The sequence below is a fragment of the Sabethes cyaneus genome, chromosome 3, assembly GCF_943734655.1.
Source record: "Sabethes cyaneus chromosome 3, idSabCyanKW18_F2, whole genome shotgun sequence".
Classification (NCBI taxonomy): domain Eukaryota; kingdom Metazoa; phylum Arthropoda; class Insecta; order Diptera; family Culicidae; genus Sabethes; species Sabethes cyaneus.
In genome coordinates, this window is record NC_071355.1 from 166,074,039 (window position 1) to 166,096,354 (window position 22,316).

At 36.2% G+C, this 22,316-nt stretch overlaps 1 protein-coding gene across 1 annotated transcript; it reads right to left on the reverse strand.

Annotated features, from left to right (window-relative positions):
- Positions 1-63: 63 nt before the first annotated feature.
- Positions 64-16,639, reverse strand: LOC128744283 (cysteine sulfinic acid decarboxylase). Its single transcript, XM_053841140.1, has 4 exons — positions 15,762-16,639; positions 9,730-9,886; positions 9,461-9,671; positions 64-1,184 (listed from the first exon to the last, which is right to left on the reverse strand). Exons 1-4 carry the CDS (start codon positions 16,473-16,475, stop codon positions 584-586), a joined length of 1,683 nt encoding a protein of 560 aa, XP_053697115.1. The 5' UTR covers positions 16,476-16,639; the 3' UTR covers positions 64-583.
- Between the last annotated feature and the right edge of the window lie 5,677 nt (positions 16,640-22,316).

Genomic DNA, 22,316 nt, shown 5'->3' on the forward strand with positions numbered 1-22,316 from the left:
TCTCATTCCATATAGAAATTAATGCCTCGATTTGAATGTACGTACGACCGTTTTGATTTGGAGCGTTCTTTGAGAATTTTTAATCATTTTGTTATGGGTGTATTTATGTGCAAACAGCCCTTTAATTTTTATCAAATATATTTACTTACATTTTTTACAGGTGTGTAGATCAAACTATGCATACTTTTATACGTACGCGAACAAATAATTAACAGCTGGTTTTTATATTTTCACATTGGCCTATCCCGATTCTACAGAATAATGATCTATGATGCAAATTTTGATCATGTCTACATATTCATTAAAGTGATGTATACAAATACTAGCAATTAAAATCAGTTTTATCGAAAGTAATCGTATTTATTTGATGCAGTTAATATAATATACTTTGTTATGGGAAACAATCCTTACTTCATGACCATTTGTAAATATCCCTTGTTTTTGTCCAATAAAATAGGACAATATAGATATATATTTTATGTTGTAGTAGCTCTATAGAATAGTTCTTTCAATAAATATGGATAAAAAATATAATAATGTATAAATTAAATCCAAAGTTAATAGAAGTTGTTACTGGTCATATTTACAAATCGCTAGCGAGTTGTTCTATTTTATCTACAATGTAGTTCATGTCCGATTTATCTAACGATGAATTCTGCAGCACAAGCCGGAAGAAATTGGGCTTATCGTGAATCGGTTGATAGGTAATCATCATTGAGCCTTCGCGCATCATGCGTTCCTTCACCTTAGGCGCTATCTTATGTAGGCGTTCCGAGAACTCAGGACTATCTCGCGGCAGGTTTCGTAAGCTGGGCGGCACATACCAGAAGCATACATTAGTACATTCTGGGTTTTCCACGACCATTTCAAAACCCGTTCGAGACTTAATACTGTTGGTAAAATATTCGGCATTTTCGAATACTTTGTCAATGTGCTGTTCCAAACCGGAAGTACCCTTGGCTCGCCACATGAACCAGAATTTCAGTACATCAGCTCGGCGACCACACTGTATGTGCTTATCTCCTATGTCGTACCGAGTATCATAGAATTTATCTTTTTGGAATAGATAGGTAGCGTTCGTCGAATGGCAATCTGACAGGATACCCTCGTGGCGGGTCAAGAATGTCGAGCACTGCTGCGGAGCGGCCAGTAATTTGTGTGGATTCCATGTGACTGAGTCTGATCTGAAATTAAATATTAGGGAAAAAAATTTCATTCTAGTGTAACAATATATGTACAACAAATAAATTATGGAAAATGAAATTATTAATATGAGATCAGGTCGATTTCGCTAACAAGTCAACTACCAGCTTCCATGACATATGGAGCTCAATAATTAAATAATAAAATTATATTCCTAGATTGAAAAACATGCCACTCCATTCATTAACGTCTAATGGAGGCGCTTTGTAAATATATACATAGATCATTCCATCGGTCTCTTATTTTTTTCAATAGAGTATAGCGTATTAAATTAAAATGTTCAAGATGAGCGTCTTTAAAATATATGTTAATCCAATCACACAAGTTTAAGCACAGAGAACAACTCAAGCTAAGAAATTCTCTTTGCGTGTTTTTTTAGTGGCTCTGAGGACTACTGGAATTCTAATAGTATTCACTAGCCTGCAAGTTTATTCTCTGTGGCGCATCATATACTTTATTTTGATTATAAACTCATTATAACGTTATATTGACCTGTCATATTAATCTTCAGCAATTTGCTAGTTTAACTTTAGGAATTTATTTAAGGAGAAATTAGTCGTCATTGATTCTATGAATTTCGAAAGCAGTTTTTTTTTGGAAGATATAAATTTTCTTTTCTACATTTTTAAAAACATAACTTTTGCTTTATCTTATCTTATTTTATCTATACAATTAATACCATCACAGCATAGGTCGCATTATCAACCCTTTTACATGCATTATGCGACCTTTTGAAAACTAAAACCAGAATTAAGGATTCTTGGAAATAATTTTAATTATTTCTAATCATAGAAATACTTCAAATTATTTTTTGTCAGTATTAACATTTGCAAAATATCAAAGATATATCGCATATGTTTAATCGGCCAGGCCAACTGTGAAGTATTGCCGTAAAGACGATTATATGAATTGAATCTTGTGTGAATAAGTTATTCATACATAGGGTCAGGTGGGGCAAGACGGGTCACCTAAGGAAAGTACCCGATGCGTTTTTCTACGAATTCAATTTTATGCAGCTTAGCATTTATTTAGATGGAGTCACTAATAATCTCTTCCGCAAAAACAACAAGTCCGATTTTTCGAGGATTATATATTTTTTGTGAATACATTTAAAAAACATGTTATTTTAAGCTTTCAAAAAGTACGGGGCAAGAAGGTTCAAAATGCGGGGCAAAATAGGTCACATAACAAAAAGCGATTTTTTTTTATCGAAACCCTTTATGAATTCTTTAAAGAAACAAAAATTATTCATTGTTACTGCAGAAAAACGGCTTATATATTTTAAAATTGGCGACAAAAATAAAGAAAACGAAACAAAATAAAAATTATATCAGACAAAGAGTGAAATGTCGGAAAATTAACCTTTTGCCGCATTAACTGTTTTGTGGATAAAATATATGCCGGGCCAGCTAAAAACTAGTCACTTATTTGCAGAGGTGGGCACCGCTAATCAGCTAACCGCTAACATTTTAGCTAGCGAGTAGCACGTTCGCTAGGTTTTAAATATGCTAGCGCTTCTATTACCTTCCGATAAACATAAGTACTACTAAATAAACTACCAGCCACTAATTTTTGAAAATAATTTTTGGAAATAGTTCAACTAGCCATGAATGAACTAAATTTGCTCGTGTCGCGAACAGCAGCGAGCAATTTTATCAATTTGTAAGAAACCGCACACTTATTTTTGTTATTATTTTCAAAAATTAGCGGCTAGTAGTTTATTTAGTGACACTTTAACTTATCAGAAGCTAATGAAAGCGCTAACAGATTTGAAACCTAGCGAACGCACTACTCGCTGGCTAAAAGGTTAGCGGTTAGCTGATTAGCGGTGCCCACCTCTGCTTATTTGATAACAACAATAAATAAACTTAAAAATATAGATATATGGACAAACATAGGGTGCCACGGGGACGTCTCGTATCAACCGTCCCTGAGTAATTTTAACTTTGTTTTCGTTGGGAGTATCTTTACTAATAATGGTTAAGTGATACTCCGAACTCTCGTGGCTTGCGGATGAACTTATGGCATTTACTCCAAAAGCCCGGCTGCTATTAGCCGAGGTTATAGCGCCTTATTTCGCTCTCTAAAATAGATCAAATACACCAACCACAACGCACATGATAGAATTTACTAATTAATTTGTTAAACAACAAAATGAAGCAATAATAAAGTAAATAAATTTACTTATTGCCTCCATATAGCTGCATAAAATAACATAAAAATAATGTAGTTTTAAAGCGATCTCACCAGTACTTTCATTTTTCTTTCTGGTCCATTAGAACGGCAGATTCAAGTCGAATGATTAAACTGGACCTAAAGTCCGGCATACTATTTGGTTTGGTGGTTCCGTCTATCGGCGTAGCAGGTGGTGTTGCTAGCTTGGTTGATGTTCAAAAACGGTGGTAATGTGTAAATTTTGAAGTAGTTGGTTGAAACGGGTTGCTCTGGTGGGATATTTTTTTCGGAAGAATTTCAGCTAGGCTATCCAACCATTACCGTGATGAGACTGTGGGTTGCCAAATACCAGGAAAACTCTGCCATTCTAGGGGCTCCAAACCACCGGGATTTCAAGAAACAGGTCTTGGCTATGGCATTTTTCAATAGCAGCATTCGTAATATTTCAAATTCGTCTCCACTTGTGAGTATTTAATTAAAACACTTGATCTTTCAATGACTATCCGAAACAAACCCCTTCTGAAAATATTAGTTTCCAATTTTAATCCATTTGAATTTTATCAAAAAACATAAAAAATGTCAGCGCGAAAAATTTTTACGTCTGTTACTTTTTCTAAAAACATACCTTTTGCTTTATGCCCAAAAACTGCTTCTAAAATTTGTTTTAGTATTTTAAACATTGCCGGAAACTAGAGAGGGCAGGGTAAGCTCTAGGAGAGATATAGCCCTCCCCCCTAGAAAAATTGACCCGGTTTCTTCAATTAAAAAAAACTATAGTTAGATAACTCCAGATAATAAAGGCTTGAGAGTAATTTTTAAATGTATCACTTTTATATGATACTAGCTGACCCGACAAACTTCTTGTTGCCACAAATTAAACTGTGTTGTACATAAATCGTGAGTCTCGGATGACCTTTGTCCCAATCTCGAGTTTTGCAAGTTTCTGAGGAGTTCATGGGTGGTTTAATATAGAAATTTTCCTCACAGTAAAGTAGAAAACAACTCCCCCCATTGCTTAGCCTGATAAAATAAAGCGGATAGCATTTAAATATTCGCCATGATTATATAACATTTCGCCGGATACCATTTTGCGGAATACAACCTCTCGGTTGACCATAACACGGAATACCCATTTCGCGAAAACCCTTACGCGGGATGTACCATTTTACGGAAAATCTTTTCGTGTAAAGTACCATTTCGCAAGGGTGATCCTCTCCTTACTCGCTGTCGCTCGTTCGGACCCAACTGTAAGAAAATAATAGAGGCCAGTAGACCTAGGAAAACCCCTCGAATTCGATTAGTTTTTGAGTTACGCGAAAATTTCCGTTTTATTTGTATGAGTCCTTATCCTCCTACCACAGGGGTTGCCTTTTTGCCTCCAAAAACACCTCCAAAAAAAATTGCCTCCAAAAACACCCCCACGCCAAATTAGGTTCCATTTGCTTGATTTTTTCTAGAGGTATAAGTAAATTTGTATTTCATTTGTATGGAGCCCTCCTTCTAAAAAGGGAAGGGGTCCTAATTCATCATAGAAAAAATTCCTGCCTCCAAAAACCTCCACGTGCCAAATTTGGTTCCATTTGATTGATTAGTTCTCGAGTTATGAGGAAATTTGTATTTCATTTGTATAGGAGCCTCCCTCCTAAAGTGGAAAGGGGTCCTAATTCACCATAGAAAATAATTCTTGCCTCCAAAGAACTTCACGTGTCAAATTTGATTCAATTTGCTTGCTAGGAGTGGAAAGGGGTCCTAATTCACCATAGAAAAAAATTCTTGCCCCCAAAGACCTTCACGTGTTAAATTTGATTCAGTTTGCTGTATAGGAGCCCCCTCTTCCTGAAGTCTCAATTCACCAGAGAAAAAATTCTTGTCTCCAACAACATCTACATGCCAAATTCGATTCCACTTGCTTGATTAGATCTGGAGTTATGACAAAATTTGTATTTCATTTGTATGGAAGCCCCCCTTCTAAAAAGGGAAGGGGTCCTAATTCATCATAGAAAAAAATCTGGCCTCCAAAAACCCCCTCATGCCAAATTTGGTTCCATTTGATTGATTAGTTCTCGAGTTATAGTAGCGCCCCCCCCTTTCTAAAGTAGGGAGGGGTCTTAATTTACCATACAAAAAATTCTTGCCTCCGAAAACCTTCACATGCCAAATTTAGTTCCATTTGCTTGATTAGTTGTCGAGTTATGAGGAAATTTGTATTTTATTTGTATGGAAACCCTCCCTCTTGAAGGGGTCATAATTCCCCTTCTAAAGAAGGGAGGTGTCTCAATTCACCATAGAAAAAATTCTTGTCTCCAAAAACACCCACATGCCAAATATTGTTCCATTTGCTTGATTAGTTCTCGAATTATACAGAAATTTGTTTTTCATTTCTATGGGAGCCCCCCCCTCTTAAAAAGGGGAGGAGTCCTAATTCATTTTAGAAAAAATTCTTGCCTCCAAAAACCCCCACATGCCAAATTTGGTTCTATTTGAAAGATTAGTTCGCGAGTTATGAGGAAATTTGTATTTTATTTGTGTGGGAACCCCCCTCTTAAAGGGGGAAGAGTCATAATTCCCCTCCTAAAGACAGAAGGGGTTTCAATTCACTATAGAAAAAATTCTTGTCTCCATAAACACCCACGTGCCAAATTTTGTTCCATTTGCTTGATTAGTTCTCGAGTAATGCTGAAATTTGTGTTTCATTTGTATGGAAGCCCCCCCTCCTAGTGGGGGAGGGGTCTCTAACCACCATAAGAACCTTCCTCGGCCCCAAAATCCCTTACATGCAAATTTTCACGCCGATCGGTTCAGTAGTTGTCAATTCTATAAGGAACATACCGACAGACAGACAGAATTCCATTTTTATATATAAGTTACATATTTGCCCATAGGTACATCCGGTCGGAATTTAAATAACTTTGCAGAAGTCATCTCAGGATATAAGTTGCCAAAGTAAAAAGGAAAAATCCTGAAAGTAAAGGTCATTAACGGTACATTTGGGAATTATATTCGATCAACATTCCTACAGAGTATATAAACAACAGAGACACCAATGCATAATTATTATGTTCTGAATCAAAACGATGCGTTCGCATTATCTTTTATAACATAGATAGCTACCCCATCCTTTTTTAAATGATACGAGTAAAGCCTTACGTTTGTTAGCCCCGGTCAAAGTTTGTGTATCATCACATATTATTTTGGATTTTTAGTATAATTTTTAATTTTGCGATTTGAATGACAATGACAAGGTAATTGCGACATTTTAAATCAATAATATCATCCAAATTTCCTGATGCAACAGCTGGAAGTTACTAGTTTAGCAACTCATTTATTTTCCCCCTTCACGTTTTCCGTAATTGACATTGACTTTGGAGCACACTTTGGTGCCGCCATTAGTTGTATACAGTACGTGAATGGTTGTATGAAGTAATGCACTTCTGTGCCAATGTCGGGGCTAAGCCACACAACATTGCCGGTTTGCGTGGTAAAGTTATAGCATGGCTTTAATGGTTGGCAATTAAATGCACACAGCAACCTCCCATATAAATTTAGGAATCGACTGAGCAGCAAATCTTTCTTAGCAGATCAGCTTCGTGTTTTTCTCCTTCCTTATCAATCATTGAGTCACTGCCATTGAGTGATGAGTGGATAAATGAATGACAACTGACAAGTAATATACAAGGTTAATTAAAAAATACCTGGGATGCAGATATCCAACGTAAGCTCGGCTTTAATAGTATAGTTATTATTTTCTAAAATGCATCACCAACTAAATTAACAAATTAACAAAGCCGCCTCCGCTATAGATAATCTTTTAACGACAACTCATTTAACTTTTTTTTTATAACCTGACATTACTTTGAGTTATTCTAGTTTTTAATTTTATAAGTTCCCGATGTGTGCGAAAAAAGTTATTCAGTAAAATCGTTACAAAGTTTTCGATTTTTTTTTGATCAATTAACTTCTGTAATAAAAGATCTCCGGCGGACATACCCAGTCGTGAAAGAAGTAGATTATTTAATTGAGAAGTAATCAATCTCTAGTTTCTCATATGTAATGGCCTGGGGTCAATTTGCCAATGGTGTACATCCTAACACTTTTGACATCTTTACTTTTGTGGTTATATGATTTTTTAGGTCAAAATTTTTACCTGTGCAGATTGATAATTTTTAATAAAACGCTCGCCAATTTGGCGAGGCCCTAGGGATATTTATTATTTATGTATGGTAGAAGAGCATTTAGTTTAATCATTAAGATTATATTTTGTACCAGTAAAGAATTAGAATAGAAATTAACTATTATCGGCACTCCGATAATTTCGCCAGTTTTTTAAGGGCTATATTGCAGTATATTTTATTATTTTTTACGTGTAGTGATGTTCACAATATGAGATCTTTAGTATTGACAATTCGTGTTAAATTTGAAGCTTGTAGCTGTAGAATTCGTGTTCAATTTGAAGCTTGAAGCTGTAAAAAAAAATTTCAATTTTATTAAAGCCCCAACCAACCATTAAACTTGTTGAACCGCAGTTTACAATAAATTGCTCGGCACAATTCTACATGGGCCTGGCCAGGAATTGATTTTTGAATGGTCTGTTGAGGGTCGCTTGTTTAGATCACTCCTAATGTGTATAGGATAGCGAGTTTCTTACCGACAAGATAAAAACGGATAAAAATTGAAAGTTGTAGCATAACTAATGTATCGACGAAAAAACTTGCTTTATGTCGGTGCTGGTTATAGATTTAGTCAACCTAGGACGAGGAAGTTCTGTCTGCTTGTACATTTTATTTTTGTATTTCATAGCCATCGGAAGCATCATTTACTTATTTACTTCAAGTTTACCGACAACCAGTTTATACAATCAGGAATCATGTTAACATGTGGGCATAAAGCATGCTGAACATGGACGTTGCTGAATAATGCACTGAATGTAAGTATGTACCTAAGTATTGTTTTACTGTCGTAAATCATGAGTTGACGTAATGTAAATAATCAACGAGAGACCGACTGTAGTTTACAAGTATTCAAGAACAAGGAGTTATTTATCTGAGTAATTATCTTGTAATATCAATACAGAGTAATTTTACCAGTATTCCTACACTTTCCAGGAATTGTTTCTGCTGATTTTTATGAGTCTAGAATACAAAAATATGTATTGATTACGATAATATACTCAGTATTGTTTAGACAAATGGATAAACATTTGGCATTTATGAACCACTATAATTGTTTTTTCATTTTGCAGGTTATAATTAAAATTGAATTAATGTATTCTCATTTTTGCTCATATTTTGTTGCATCAGTTGTAAATTAAAGATTCTTAAAAACCAGTAGGTTAAGTTGTCAGTAGCCATATAAGGGCACGGGGTGTATTTTCGACCCATTAAGGGTTTGCTTCTAATTTTTCGGCCTGTAGCCTAGTTCTGGTGGAAGCACGGGTGACTCTGACATTCTTTTAATAACCACTGGTTAAAAGCCCCAATAAAAAAAGTTTATAAATAAATAAATTCTTTTAATAAACAGTAGATTACTAAATGTTTTGAGCAAACAGTTGTATAATATTAAAATTGTATGTCGGCAAAGTATTTTTATCAGCGAAAGAAAAGGAAAATAGGCTGAATTTAGAAACCTGCTGAAAATACACACTCTATATGCAAGTTTTCAAAACACGCCCAGCAAACATTTTCGTACGTATATCAAAGTAACAAATATGATATATGTACCGATATATATCTAGAAAAATCGCATTCGATGCATGAAACCAGCATATGCGTACTGTTTTGGAGGCGATATACGTACTTCAAATTATATGAAAACAATTCACATTCATAAGTATTTGTATACGATGAAATCCGACTCAACATGATTAGTTCCACAATGCTATACAATTCTGTGACGAAAATCGTATGTGAATCAGTTACTATCATTTTGTACGAATAAATGTATACTAGGGTGCGCTCTATTAAGCTTTATGTACGATTTCGAGTTTGTTTAGCGGTATTTAAGATGATTTTCACACATTATTATACGATTTGTGGTTTACTGGGCGGACAGTGTTCAATACTAATTGCTATCAATTGTTACTCACCGTTCGATGCCTTTCAGTAGTTTTCGGTATTTCTTAGACATAAGTGCACCACCACCCCAGGCTGCGTCCACGTGCAGCCAGAGTTTGTGCTTCTGGCACAGATCAGCAATCTCTTCCAGTGGATCGAAAGCTCCGATCACTGTAGTTCCTGCGGTTGCCGAGACCATGAACGGCAGCGCTCCGTCTGATTTGGCGCGCATAATTTCAGACTCTGCAAATTAAATGTGTTATAACTGCAATTGAGTATTGCTGTGAGTCTGGGACTTTACCTAAGTGGTCTACACGGATCTTGCCGATAGAATCAGTGCGTATGGGATACACATTGTCCGAGCCAATACCCATGAAAGAGGCCAATTTTTTCACGGAATAGTGAGCATCTTCTGACGTGAAAATTGCTAACCGCGGAAGTGCGTGCAGTCCTTTTGCCTATGGAAAGATGAAAAGTAGAAATCAGGAAGTTGAAATACTTCAATATCCATTTGATGGTGCGCATTAGTCGATTAGTCATTACAGCTATGTAAAACCGCAAAAACCCAATTAACGAGGTTTCCATCAGAAAGCACTTGATAATTATTGTGACGTTACATTGTCGTAATCAGATAATTTTTTGATTTACTCGTTGCAATTCATAGATTGAAGCGTGATTGAATTGTTGTTCCACCCGGCCTAATGGTTGTATTTAAACGAGTAGAACTAGTTTCATTGGGGTTGCTTGAACACTTCCGATTAATTCAGTAGCTCGTGATCATAAGCGATCATTCACTTGGAAGCTGATCACACCGCTATGACGAAAGCAGAGGTAATAACCGCGTTGGAAATTCTAATATTTAGAGCTTATTAAATAATCATGTGTTTTGATGTATATGCAGAATTTTCAGCATTAGCTGTAATTAGGGTTCCCGGTTGATAGGCTTGTGGCAAGTGCGGTTTCTAGGTAATTTGCTGCACTAATGGGTCTAATAAGCCGACTGCTGTAAATTTCAGCTATGCGGTACTATTCGATTTAGTTAGATTGTTTAACTGATGCTGCTATTGTCATGTACCTAGAAAAGATGGCGTAATTCTTTCTCACCACTAGGACCAAACATTGTTTAGCAGGGATTTTTAGAATCGATTCTTCGATCTTTTTTATTTTTAATATTTTGGTATCAAAAGAGAGATATTTTTATAACAATTTCGATGGTATGGTTTTTCTCCACGACGTACATCTGTTTTTAGCAGTATTAGTCAAATAAATTTTAGCCTGCTTTTCTCGAGGTTTTGAGATATATGCATAGATTAAAATATCTGGAACTCGCAGGGATTTCTCGGTTATTGACGCAAAAATTACGGTGACAGTTTACTTTGCTTTTCCCGGGTAAATCTTCTGAAGGAAGTAAAGTAAACTATTTTATTCACACGGCCTATTATCCTTTACATATCGTAAATGAGAGTAAAACTCCTTTTTTATGTGCACTTTACTAATACTTCAGATTTTACTATTAATTTTGAACCATTTTGAGCTTGTGCAATTTCAGGAAACTTTCAACTTTCAAATAGGCCTTATTCAACTGTTTATTGCGGATCGCCTTGTGCAATAAGATAAACAAAATATTCATAAGCCATTCTATTGATATTCCCCATTTCGTAAATACTCAAGAAAAACTACATGCAATCACGACTTACACAAACCTGATTTATTCAGTTTCGTACATCCTGCTGTCTACATCTAATGGACATTTTTAAAGCATCGTACAAGATAGGACGAAAGATCTTAGATTTTCTTGCAATGGTGAATTTCATGGACCCATGAACGATAATAGTATTTGAAAAAACGGGATCAGTTGTTTCCCAGAAAGCTTCAGGAGAAATCTTCCGATTTTCTCGAACATCGCTTATTTCCATGTAGAAAAGTTGGGTTCGAATCCTATTATAATTGGTTCCCATTATAACCTAGTTCAACCGTCGGTTCTCTTAGCTTTCTTAGCGCACTGCTTCAGTGATCCTTTCTAATGTAATTTTTACTCTTTTTCATTCATATCTTGTCCTGCCGTGGAAATACTATAAATTTCCTTTGTTTCGTTATTTTTCTCTACCAATCCCCTTCATCTATTGGAAAGACTACCGCCAACTGCTATAAAAATTAATATTGTTTTTTCATTTGAGTTGTGTACTTTAAGAGATAACACAAATTGAAGAATTTCTATTGGAGTCTGTTAGTAAAACTCACAACCCTTTCCAAGATTTAAAAGCCTCTGTTTATTAATAGCTGCATGAATTAAAAAACATCGTACATACTATGAAACCCTCCGGCACATTCTGCCAAAATGTCTCAAAAATATATCAAATAATCTAACCTATCCGAGCTCCTTTATTCTATTAATTTTGCTTCAATATTGTATAGGTAAACAACATTTGCTGCTCTGACAAATTAATTGCATCTGAGCGAATTGGTTGCATTTCCTATGGTACCATTATACTTTCAAGGACTTTCCTGCAAACTGATTTGCAGGAAATGGAAGAAAAAAATTGTTTCGTTAACCTCTGCTAGTGAACAGAGGCCCCCGAGTTTTAGTGTCCGTTATGCCTGATTGATTTGTTCCGTTTTTTATTGCCGTGGACGGACACGCTTGCAGAATTAATTTACTATTTGAACTGAAAAAAAGGAACCGGTTTACCATTCAAAAATTCGTTCCGGTACGATCATATCGAGAGTTGTATCGTAGATGCAATGACGACGCATGACATTGAACTGTCAAACAACAGCAGGTAGTTCGCCCGCCACAGTGAATCAAACTGCCGAGAAGATGATTGCGTGGTGTTCATATAACGGTAGCATGCGTTCTATGTTAGTTTACTGTAGTCAATAGAAATGGTTCACTTTTTTTTTTAATATAGCAAGCTTGTTTAATAAATATCTAGTGCAACGTGGGAAATCTTTAATACCTAAAATTTTACAGTAATATTTATTCGTCCGTATATAGAATAACTACAAAGTATATATAGATTACGTTAGAACTATACGATAAGATCGTACTGATAATAATTAATCATGCTAGTAGCTTTGAATTATAAAGAGAAACTGCTGTAAATACCTAAGTTTGTCATATCGAATGCCACAAGTGACTGAGTCAATTATACCAGCTGTTCGCAGCCGAGTTGCAAGCTGCATAATGACTAGCACCATGATTCAGCCTAAATCGAAACAGTAAGAACAGTCAGTTCTAACCTTATTCAACTACCTGCTCGAGCCATTAAGCTTGCTCTCGGGGTAATTAAAAATTAAATGGTTGTGGAGTTTTTTCTTCCCCATTGGGAAAAGGCTATGATTTCATACCAAAATTGAACGCTTTTAAATCATTGTTCATAGAGTATACATAACAATTCAATAACAAACACCCAGCCAATGTCTGTTCGCGAATAAGCTGGTTGGAACCCGTCTAGTTTTTACTGCAAAGCTGACTCCATAACATTTTTGATTGCATATATAGCACAAATTTATATAGAAACAAGTTTACGTTTACGTTAGGGTCTTAGGAAAAAATGCTTACAATATCCCACTGTGTGGAAGTAAAACATATTTAAACTAATCCCGCGCGAAGCCACTGTATAGACGGAAAATATTGCATCCGTCTCGTTAGATCAGGTTGACGATTTATCGCAAATGTTTTGATTTGATGTAATATTTGTCCGTAAATTCAACATAACGATATCGAGGAGGTTATCAAAATTATGCATTGTAATTCGTTTACGAACCGTTCCATTACAAACTTTACTGCCCCGCGAATGTACCATAATAAAAATATAGCAAATAACGTATCTGGACGCCGGGCTATCACGACCGGGGACTCCTACATTCGGCACTTCACCCGAATCAAATATTGTAAATTTTAATACAACCTACTATTCAAAACTGATGGCTCGAATTTCAAATTACGTAATAGTCACGGCTTTGGAAAGTTTTTGCAACGAACGAGGCACGAAAGCAAGCGACGCTGATCCTTTGAAATAAAATACTCACAACCTGAACACCTCAGCACCATTAACCTTTACGTACCCGACATCAAAATGAAGGTATTTTCAATTACATCACGTTACACTTCCACGTTTGGCTCCATCTCCACTGATTTTCATTTGATTTTTTGCGATTAGTCTTAAAAGCACCACATTAGATTGGCCTTTAATGGAAAAACAAGTTGGTAAACTATGGTTCCATTTCCCCGGAGATATTCCAGATCGCAGAGTATTTTGACGTTTTAGGTAGCAGATGAAATAAAGCTAGAAATCTGCTTAACCCTCTGATGCTCACAGTCGCCGTTTGGCGGTCTCCGCGAGATATTACATATCTTTTCATGACACTACCTGCTTTCCATTTTATAAACAAAGTTTTCTATGCATAAATAAAGGTAGCTCTCCGCTTTGATTTAAAATTTAGCGGCTTTTCGGTGCCTTGTCGCCTCTGTAATCTATAGTCTCGGTTTATCGGAACTCAAAATGGGACATTTTGAATTTTCCGCAGTAATAAGGCAAATGGGGTATCAAGTCACAGGATTTTTCAACGCGAGTTTTTGTGTAGACAATTGGTTGTAATTTGAACCGGTCTGAACACTACGGAATGTTCGTTGTCGGTTCTACCGGAACTCAAAATAGGCCATTTTGAATTTTCTTTGGAAATATAGAAAATGGGGTATCAGTGCACCGATTTTGCTTATTTAACGCCTCAGCCAAGCAAAATTATTATTGCTGTTATAAATCCATTTGGTTATGGATTCTACATTTTTCAGAAGTTGTTCAAAAAACATTTTAAGTGTAATGTTAAGCGTATATAGTTTTATTGCACCCTATTTAACCCTTTAACTTTTTTTTTCAATGAATTAATCTACTTCCTTCGCGACTAGGTGTGTCTACCGGAGATCTTTTATTATAGAAGTTATTTGATCAAAAAATTTCGAAAACTTACGTTTTGCGTTACGTTGTCTGTAAGTTTTTGAAAGATGATAACTTTTGAATGCATAGTCAGAATGTTGTGATATTGATTATTATGAAAATATCATGAAACATTGGGGTTAATTTGACCCCAAAATTCAAACTGCAACATCTTTGCGAAGACTTGACGGATTTCCGAATTTTTAGATGTTTTAGAAAGATAATTTAATGGACTAAATGATAAAATTATGCATGGCGACTTGGCGGGGGGACCTTTTACAAGGAGGGGTTTTAGTAAAGAAAACTTGGAAAAATCGGATTTTTTTAGATTTGTGACGTTCATATCACGAAATCCTTACCACCTAGAGCGATGGTTCCTTCTGCAAAAATATTCGCGAACACGAGATCTTCAAAGTTACTTGTGGCATTTTACAGGATTGCACATTGCAATGTACGGATAGCGGCTAAGTATTTTTTTTTGTACAGACAGAAGGTTAATGCAGCGATGCTAACTGGATTTTTCATTGCTTTACAGCAGCTATCATAAATTGATGCGGCTTTCCGCAGCGTTTTGTGAAGCTCTGAAGCATAAAGCTGTGCTAAATAGTTAAATCAGCCAGCATGCATTAATTATTTTCGAAATTTTTCTGAATTTTTGTTTTTGAAAGATGATAACTTTTGAATGCATAGTCAGAATGTTGTGATATTGATTATTATGAAAATATCATGAAATCTGTTCTGAACATATTTTTCATATTGTCAATGGATCAATGAATGGAGCTAGTTTAGGAGTGACGAATGCTTGTTTCTGGCGCTAGTGTACATTGAACCGTCTTAATAAATTAGCGCCAAAAGAAAGTCGTTGCCACTTCAAAACCAGCTATCTTCAATGATCCATTCAAAGCAAATTTCGCATGAAACTCTGGAGCTCCAAAAGCGAAGGCCGTCTACAGACGGCCTTACCCGTTAGAGGGTTAATTCTAAGATTGTTCAGAATTAAATATTCAAACTCAAACTAGACAGACGAACATATGCGTATGTGTGTAACCGTTTTTTAAATAAGAATATTTAACAATATTATTATTCACTTGTATCAGTTTTACTTGCAAAAGTCAGAAGAGTCATTAATTTTAAATTTTTACTTGGAATAAGTTGAACATAGTTTTATGTTCGGCATCAGATGTACATAGTAAATTTACAAATTGAATGCCCCGAGAGACACTACGCGCAACAACAGGGTGAGCGGCATTAGAAAAGCATATCGCCAACAAGGTTCCTATAATTGTTTTGCTTTCACTTGCTAAGGTTTAACACAATAGAACGTTCAAATTATTCTAGTTTACAATTGCGACAATTAGAACGTGAAGATAATCATTTCAAGTTTCATATAACTCACCTTTACATCTGGCATGAAGCTATAACGGGCGCAACTAATTGCGTATCCGTTCGCCATAGATCCTCCGGGGCAAAATATTCCATCGCCAGTTCCGTTGGGATAGCCAACGATATTTCGCATCTCACTGAGCACAACCTCTTCCATTAGCACGAAAACCGGAGAAACCTCAAAGGTGTAGACACTAGGATTCAGTGCATCGGTCAGAATTTGACCCGCAAATCCATACGGGTCTAAGGACGAGAACAGCTGGTTCATGAAGTAAGGATGGCCCGTTTTGACCGAGTGTTGGATGATAGTCTTGGCCAATTGTAGTAGCTTCTCGTCCGAATCTGGATCGTTTTTCAACTCTAAATCGAGAATTTGTTTCAGTTCTTCGGGATCTACCCAATTTAGAACTTTGTTCGCACGATCTGTTGCATTGAAAATCGCTCCATTTAACACTTCTGATAGAAAGTCTGTCAAAAATTTTTGATGTTGCTCACGATTCGGCAGACTTGCATAACGTTTCGCGTTTGATTTACTGGTTTTAATGAGTTCGCCTTTCTTATTCTGCAGCGAGGATTTTGTTAGCGGTGTCGACGATATTATGTTATCGATTGTTGTGAACAAGTGCACATCCTCGTCTTCAGAAACACCAGCACTATCCGATCCGCTGGATACATTAGAGTCATCGGTGACCTGAAGAGCGACGTCTAACATTCCGTTGGAAGGCATTTTTTACGATTTTGTTCTCTCTCTAGCACTGCCGATTCAACTGCACTCAACGACACTTTCACAACACAGTGTACTAGTCAAGGACAATATCACTAGCTTCCTCTACTCTTGATATCGTAGATTATAGAGAATAAGAAGCTTCTTGCCGTCCGTAGGCTGCTCGACTGGTCTTGCTTGAAGTAAACGAACTAAAGTGATTTAAAGCATCGAGGGTGCTTTTATATATCTGTCCAAGCGTTAACCCGCGTGCAACCCCCGAGAGATCAGCGGCGCTTGTTCTAGTCTACTAATTGAATCACACCCCATCAGACGCGAATACGGTTGGTTGACCATTGTATACTAGCTATCACGGGCGTCCTCAGAAGGCTTTATTTTTTGTTTACACTATTTTTTGCTCTGCTTCTGCCTTAAATTAAGCGTTGCAATAAGATTGTTGAAAATTATTTGATTAACCGTTTTGAAAAAGGATTATTGTGCAACTATGCATTTTTTTAGCTGAAAAAATATAATTGCACTTGGTTATATTTTGAATTAATGTTTCAATCTTTTACTTAAATCAAATGTATAATGAGCCAGTTTTTGGCGCAGTTGTAAAAAATGCGCAAAAAGTAACTCAAAAACTTATTCTTATTTTTAACTTTTACGAAATGAAAGCCAATTCCATTTAACCAGTATGTATATGTTTATTTATATAGTGATTAAACATGACAGCAATTTAATTCATCATATTTTTATTCCACCCTTGTTACCAATCTGAACACGCTAATGCTAATATCAACCGCGGCAGGAACTGAAACTGTACAGAGAGGCAGAGAGTGATCGTGTCTCGATTGAGAGCCCACAAAGCGCTTTTTTGCACCCCATTACAAAGGCTTCAATTTCAGTTCACCTCGTGAGAACGTTCTCTCCAAAAAATAGGGGTATGTTGTATGTATGTGACGTTGTACTATAATGATAATCATCCTCTAACAAGACTGTCTCAGTAAATAGAGCCTAGTGGTCATTTAACGATCAGATACGACGTATTTTTTTATCTATAATCATTGATCTACAAGTGATAGGTACAATTCTATTTCAAGTCGTGCCCACCAGAGCTGGTTTTCATTCATGAAATAAGCTGTATAACGAGACTGTGTGGTGTCAGCTTTTATGTTTTCATTGATTTGCGCCTGGTAAAATGGAAACTTTATACGTTTAGTACATTCATTATTGCGTTTTGGAATTTATTGTGTTTTTTGACGTAGGACTACGTCTTTGTTTACTATACTGTGGGACCGGGTAGCACATTGTGAAAACGAAAATAGAAGTGTAAAGTTTGAATGAAAGATTTCCAATGCCAATAACTGCTAAACTACTACACGAAACTGAACTATTTATATGTCGTTGGATAGATAAAATAACCAGCAAATTTTATGGAGGGGTAAGAGAGCAGTTTTAAGGAGGGCATAAGAGGGGGGGCTCCTACACAAATGAAACACAAATTACCTCAAAATTCGAGAACTAATCAAGCAAATGGAACCAAATTTGGCATGTGGAGGTTTTAGAAGGCAGCAATTTTTTCTTTGGTGTGCTGAGACCCATCCGTCTTTTAACAGGGGGGAGGCTCCTGTACAAATGAAACACAAATTTCCTCATGACTCGAAAACTAATCAAGCAAATGGAATCAAAATTTGGCATGTGGAGGTTTTTGGAGGAAGGATTTTTTCCATGGTGATTTAGGAGCTTTGCCTTCTTTAAGAAGGAGGGATCCCATACAAATTAAATACAAATTCCTTCATAACTCGAGATGTGGGGTTTTTTGGAGGCATGAATTTATTTTATGATGGTTTGAGTCCCCTCACCCCTGTGGCAGGAGGTTAAGGACTCTCATACAAATAAAACAGAAAGTTTTGCATATGTGCCATGTTTTCGGCTATGTAACAAGCGGTAAACTGTGAAAGGAAACTAGTAAAACCGTCTCTGAGCAAAAGACAGTGAATCGACGTCGCTAACTTACGTGCCTGTTGTCATTCATGTCAAAAGAGAAGGATATTCGAATGGCACGTCATATTTACAAGGAACATGCTTTGGCTTTAATGTTATTTGTAACCAATAACCATTTTAAAGGCCACAAGTGAGTTAAAGTAAAATTATTGATACATCACATATCAAACTACGCATAATCATATTTAATACAATAATCCGTGGGCTGGTCATTCATTACTATTTCAACCTTTTTGATGCACACAATAAGTGATTTTTAAAAGGAATCTCTATGTCTCAATGGTTGCAGGCGTTGTACTTATGAACCCCCGTCCACGTATTTTCAAAGCCACCATTGGATTCAATGAAGAATTGAATCTGAAAATTTCGTTCTTTCTTTCACACATTCACTTAAACAATGGCACTGACTGATTCTTATAAACATATATATATACCAGAAATGCAGTGTACATTAGTCTATGATCTGATATAGTACTACGTCACCCTTTCGTACAACCCTTAGGGCTGTATACCTGTGTTATTTTTGTTCGTTGTTAGTTCTTTGTTGTTAAAGTTGCACATTTATTAAATTAGTTCTTCAAGAACAGCAATACAAATCGTGGTGATAACGTATGCATTAGAAAAATGAACAAAATGCGGTTGGTTGGTTGGTTTATTTATTAGAGGCACTTAAAATCGGACGTTTCGATGCATTCGTGTCTTTTGGCATAGTAGGGTTACGGACCCTGTTCGTCATACGTAAACACGATCCATACTTTATTGCGAGTTTTTATAAGAATTAATCAGCAAGTACTCAAGTTTTTTACACCAGATAAATCGGACACATCTCTCCTGTACACGTATACCCATTCAGCCCGAAAAAATATTTCAGAACTTACATTTCTCAGTGGAACAATTTATCATGCTCGATGCTCCAGCGGGAGTTCGTCATACGAAAATTCACTTCGTCATAAGCAAGATTTCTTTCGTTTATCATGGACAGACAGCAATTATTTACAAAAATCTATGCATGTATTATTTGAGCCGTGTGGAAGAGCTACCCACTTACTATAAAAAAGTGGAAATAGTTTGAATCACAGCTTAAAATTTCAAGTAGTTACTCCGAGCGATCAGCAGATTCTCTTCGTCATAGTCAAAACTAGTATAAAAACCAAGAAGACTTCTATTTTTCGAACAGAGTGAAAAATAGCAATTTTATAACATATTCTTTTCCTCAATAGCGAAGAGAAAATCCATAAATATCAATATCAGGTTTAGTTTGAATGTTATTTGCATCAAAATTGATTATAATGTTGGATTCTTGTCTGGAAAGTAGACGAATCCATCCAGCACCCTATTTACATTATTTGTTTACAATTGCTTATATAATTCTGTTTCTTTCATGTAATTTAATGTCTTTTTGCAAAATACGGACGGCGATGAAATAAACTACAAAAAATGATTCAGTGGAATAAATTTTCCTCTTTCCTGAAATGCTACTTCTATTAGGCTTTCTACAACAAATGCTTCGACGCCCTGCCGGTCGGCCTTACTGCAGTTATCCGGAACCTTAGTCATGGCCGGTAAAACGATGAAAATGTTCTATTGTTTGCAGCTGGAGGACGTCGGGGGGTAAACGGTATTCAGTACCACGAGTATCTTTTTGCTAGTCAATTTCTTCCAGTGATCTTTTTAGCATAATCGGGCGAGGCCAGGCTGACCAAAAGACTACGTCCTCCAGGCGGTAACTTCTAGCAGGCCCTTCATACTGCATATCTCTCCGTTCACCGCGAGCCCCGAAGGAAAGAATACCACCTTGGAAATTTTCTTCCCGCTGATCGTCAGTTATAGAAGGACCTTCTTTGGAAACTTTGAATGGGAGGTATATTCAACGCCATCGCCTACTTCCTTGGTGGGGTGTATGGTACTCAGTGCTTTGCCAGTCGTTACCATCTAATATCAAGTAGGTCTCGTCATCCTTCACCGGAAAAATGTTAATGTTAACGGAAAATTGGGCATTAATTTACTACGTAATCTACGGAAATGCTGGGTAGATGCTCCAAAAATTGAAGAGGAAAAGCATCACAAGCCCGAGTATAATTGATTGTAGGTATCAGTCCTAATTCGATATTCATTATTTTTTTACAGTTTAAGCATCACAGGCGCTTCAATTATTTCATTTATAGTAAGCATCCTTTTGACTTGAATGGGGATGGGGTCATATGAATTAACATTGAATTAGCAGATGTATTTAGCTATCACATTCGTGATTGCGAGAAACAAGTGAATTATCTCAGCGCACGTGATTACAATCGTGCTAAGGGAATAATTTTTAGAAGCGAAGCAAAGCCTAGGTGCTACATTCTGTTTACTAATATTAAAAATTACTGGATTTCCATGTTGGATTTATAGATTTAGCTGTCTGTTAATCAAGTTGCGAATAGAGCATTTTGTCAGACGTTTTAGTTTCCAAATAAATAATTAATAAAATAAATAACAGTTTCCGAATAAAATTTTGCTGTGGATTATCACGAGAAAACAATATCAATATCAGTAAAATGGTCTTCCCACGTCAATAATATCTATTCTATTTTGAGTTTGGTCGCACAAAATTTTCAATTTCTTCATGAGTAAATAATATACAAAATTTATAACAATATATTTTTGTAAGTTTTTTATTAATATTATTAAGCTTTATAAGGAAAACTCCTCGCCCCTAACAAACCACTCATCGGCGTATGTTTGAATCCCGTCCGGGTGGTGTAGGTAGAGTCAGTAGGATCGTTGCACTAGCCCTGCAATTGTCCTGTATTCTAATAACGATGAAAATCATAGTGCATAAATCGATTGGGCCATCTCTGAGAAACAAGCGATCACCTTTACCTGGTTAAAAGATGGTTTTAAGCATAACTTTTAAACTTTTGTTTGTTTTCAATAAAGCTTTATGATAGCTACTTTATGATAGCAACAGATTTCATTTGGTACTAAGATCGTTGAAATCGGTTGTGTGGTTCCGGAGAAAATCGTGTTACACATTTTTGCTAATAACTTATACACAAATTTGTGAACGCGAAACAATACCAAGACTGGCAAGACTACACTCAAAAAAATCAGCACGTCAAGTTTACGTGAAAACATAGGTAATTCTCATCCATCACACTTTTCATGTAACATTCACGTGAATTGTTGGTAACTCGCACTTATACTAACCAGTTTACGTTCAATCTCGGTAAATTTTATTAATTTTCCCATTAATTAGTACATGAAGTTCACGTAAGTTGCTGTACAGAATTTTACATGATTTTTCACGTGGATGCGACGTGTCGATGTTTTTGTATACGATATGAGTGAAGCCAATATTCGCTATGTGCGCGAAACGGTGCTGCCACTTTCCCAAGTTTGTTCTATTTGTGAAGTCTGTGCACAGGTTTGTTAAAGAGTGAAAAGGATAAACAAAACTTTGCACCAAATCTTCACAAACTTTCCGTATGGCAGTTCCATGAGAGCACAAGAGATCGATTAGTGCCTACATAACGAATATATCCAGTGGTCTAAGTTGTTGACAGTTTACCACAGAACAGAAATGGAAGTAGAAATCCAAACACGTACATGATACTTTCTACAGCTACTAGCGAATCTGGCGGTAGCGACTTAGCGAGTCTCTTTTTTCCACGAAAACACACGAACGCATACGAACCCAAGTAACATGTTTGTTGTATAATAGTTTATTAGACTATTGTTCAGCTAATTCTCGTGAAACAAGTGCCTAGTAAGCTATTATACAACAAAAATGTTACTTGGGAATGCACACGAAAGCATGTGAAAGCAGTTATGTAGCGAAAGCAGTCGCTGGTTGGGCCTCTAATACTTGGGCTTCGT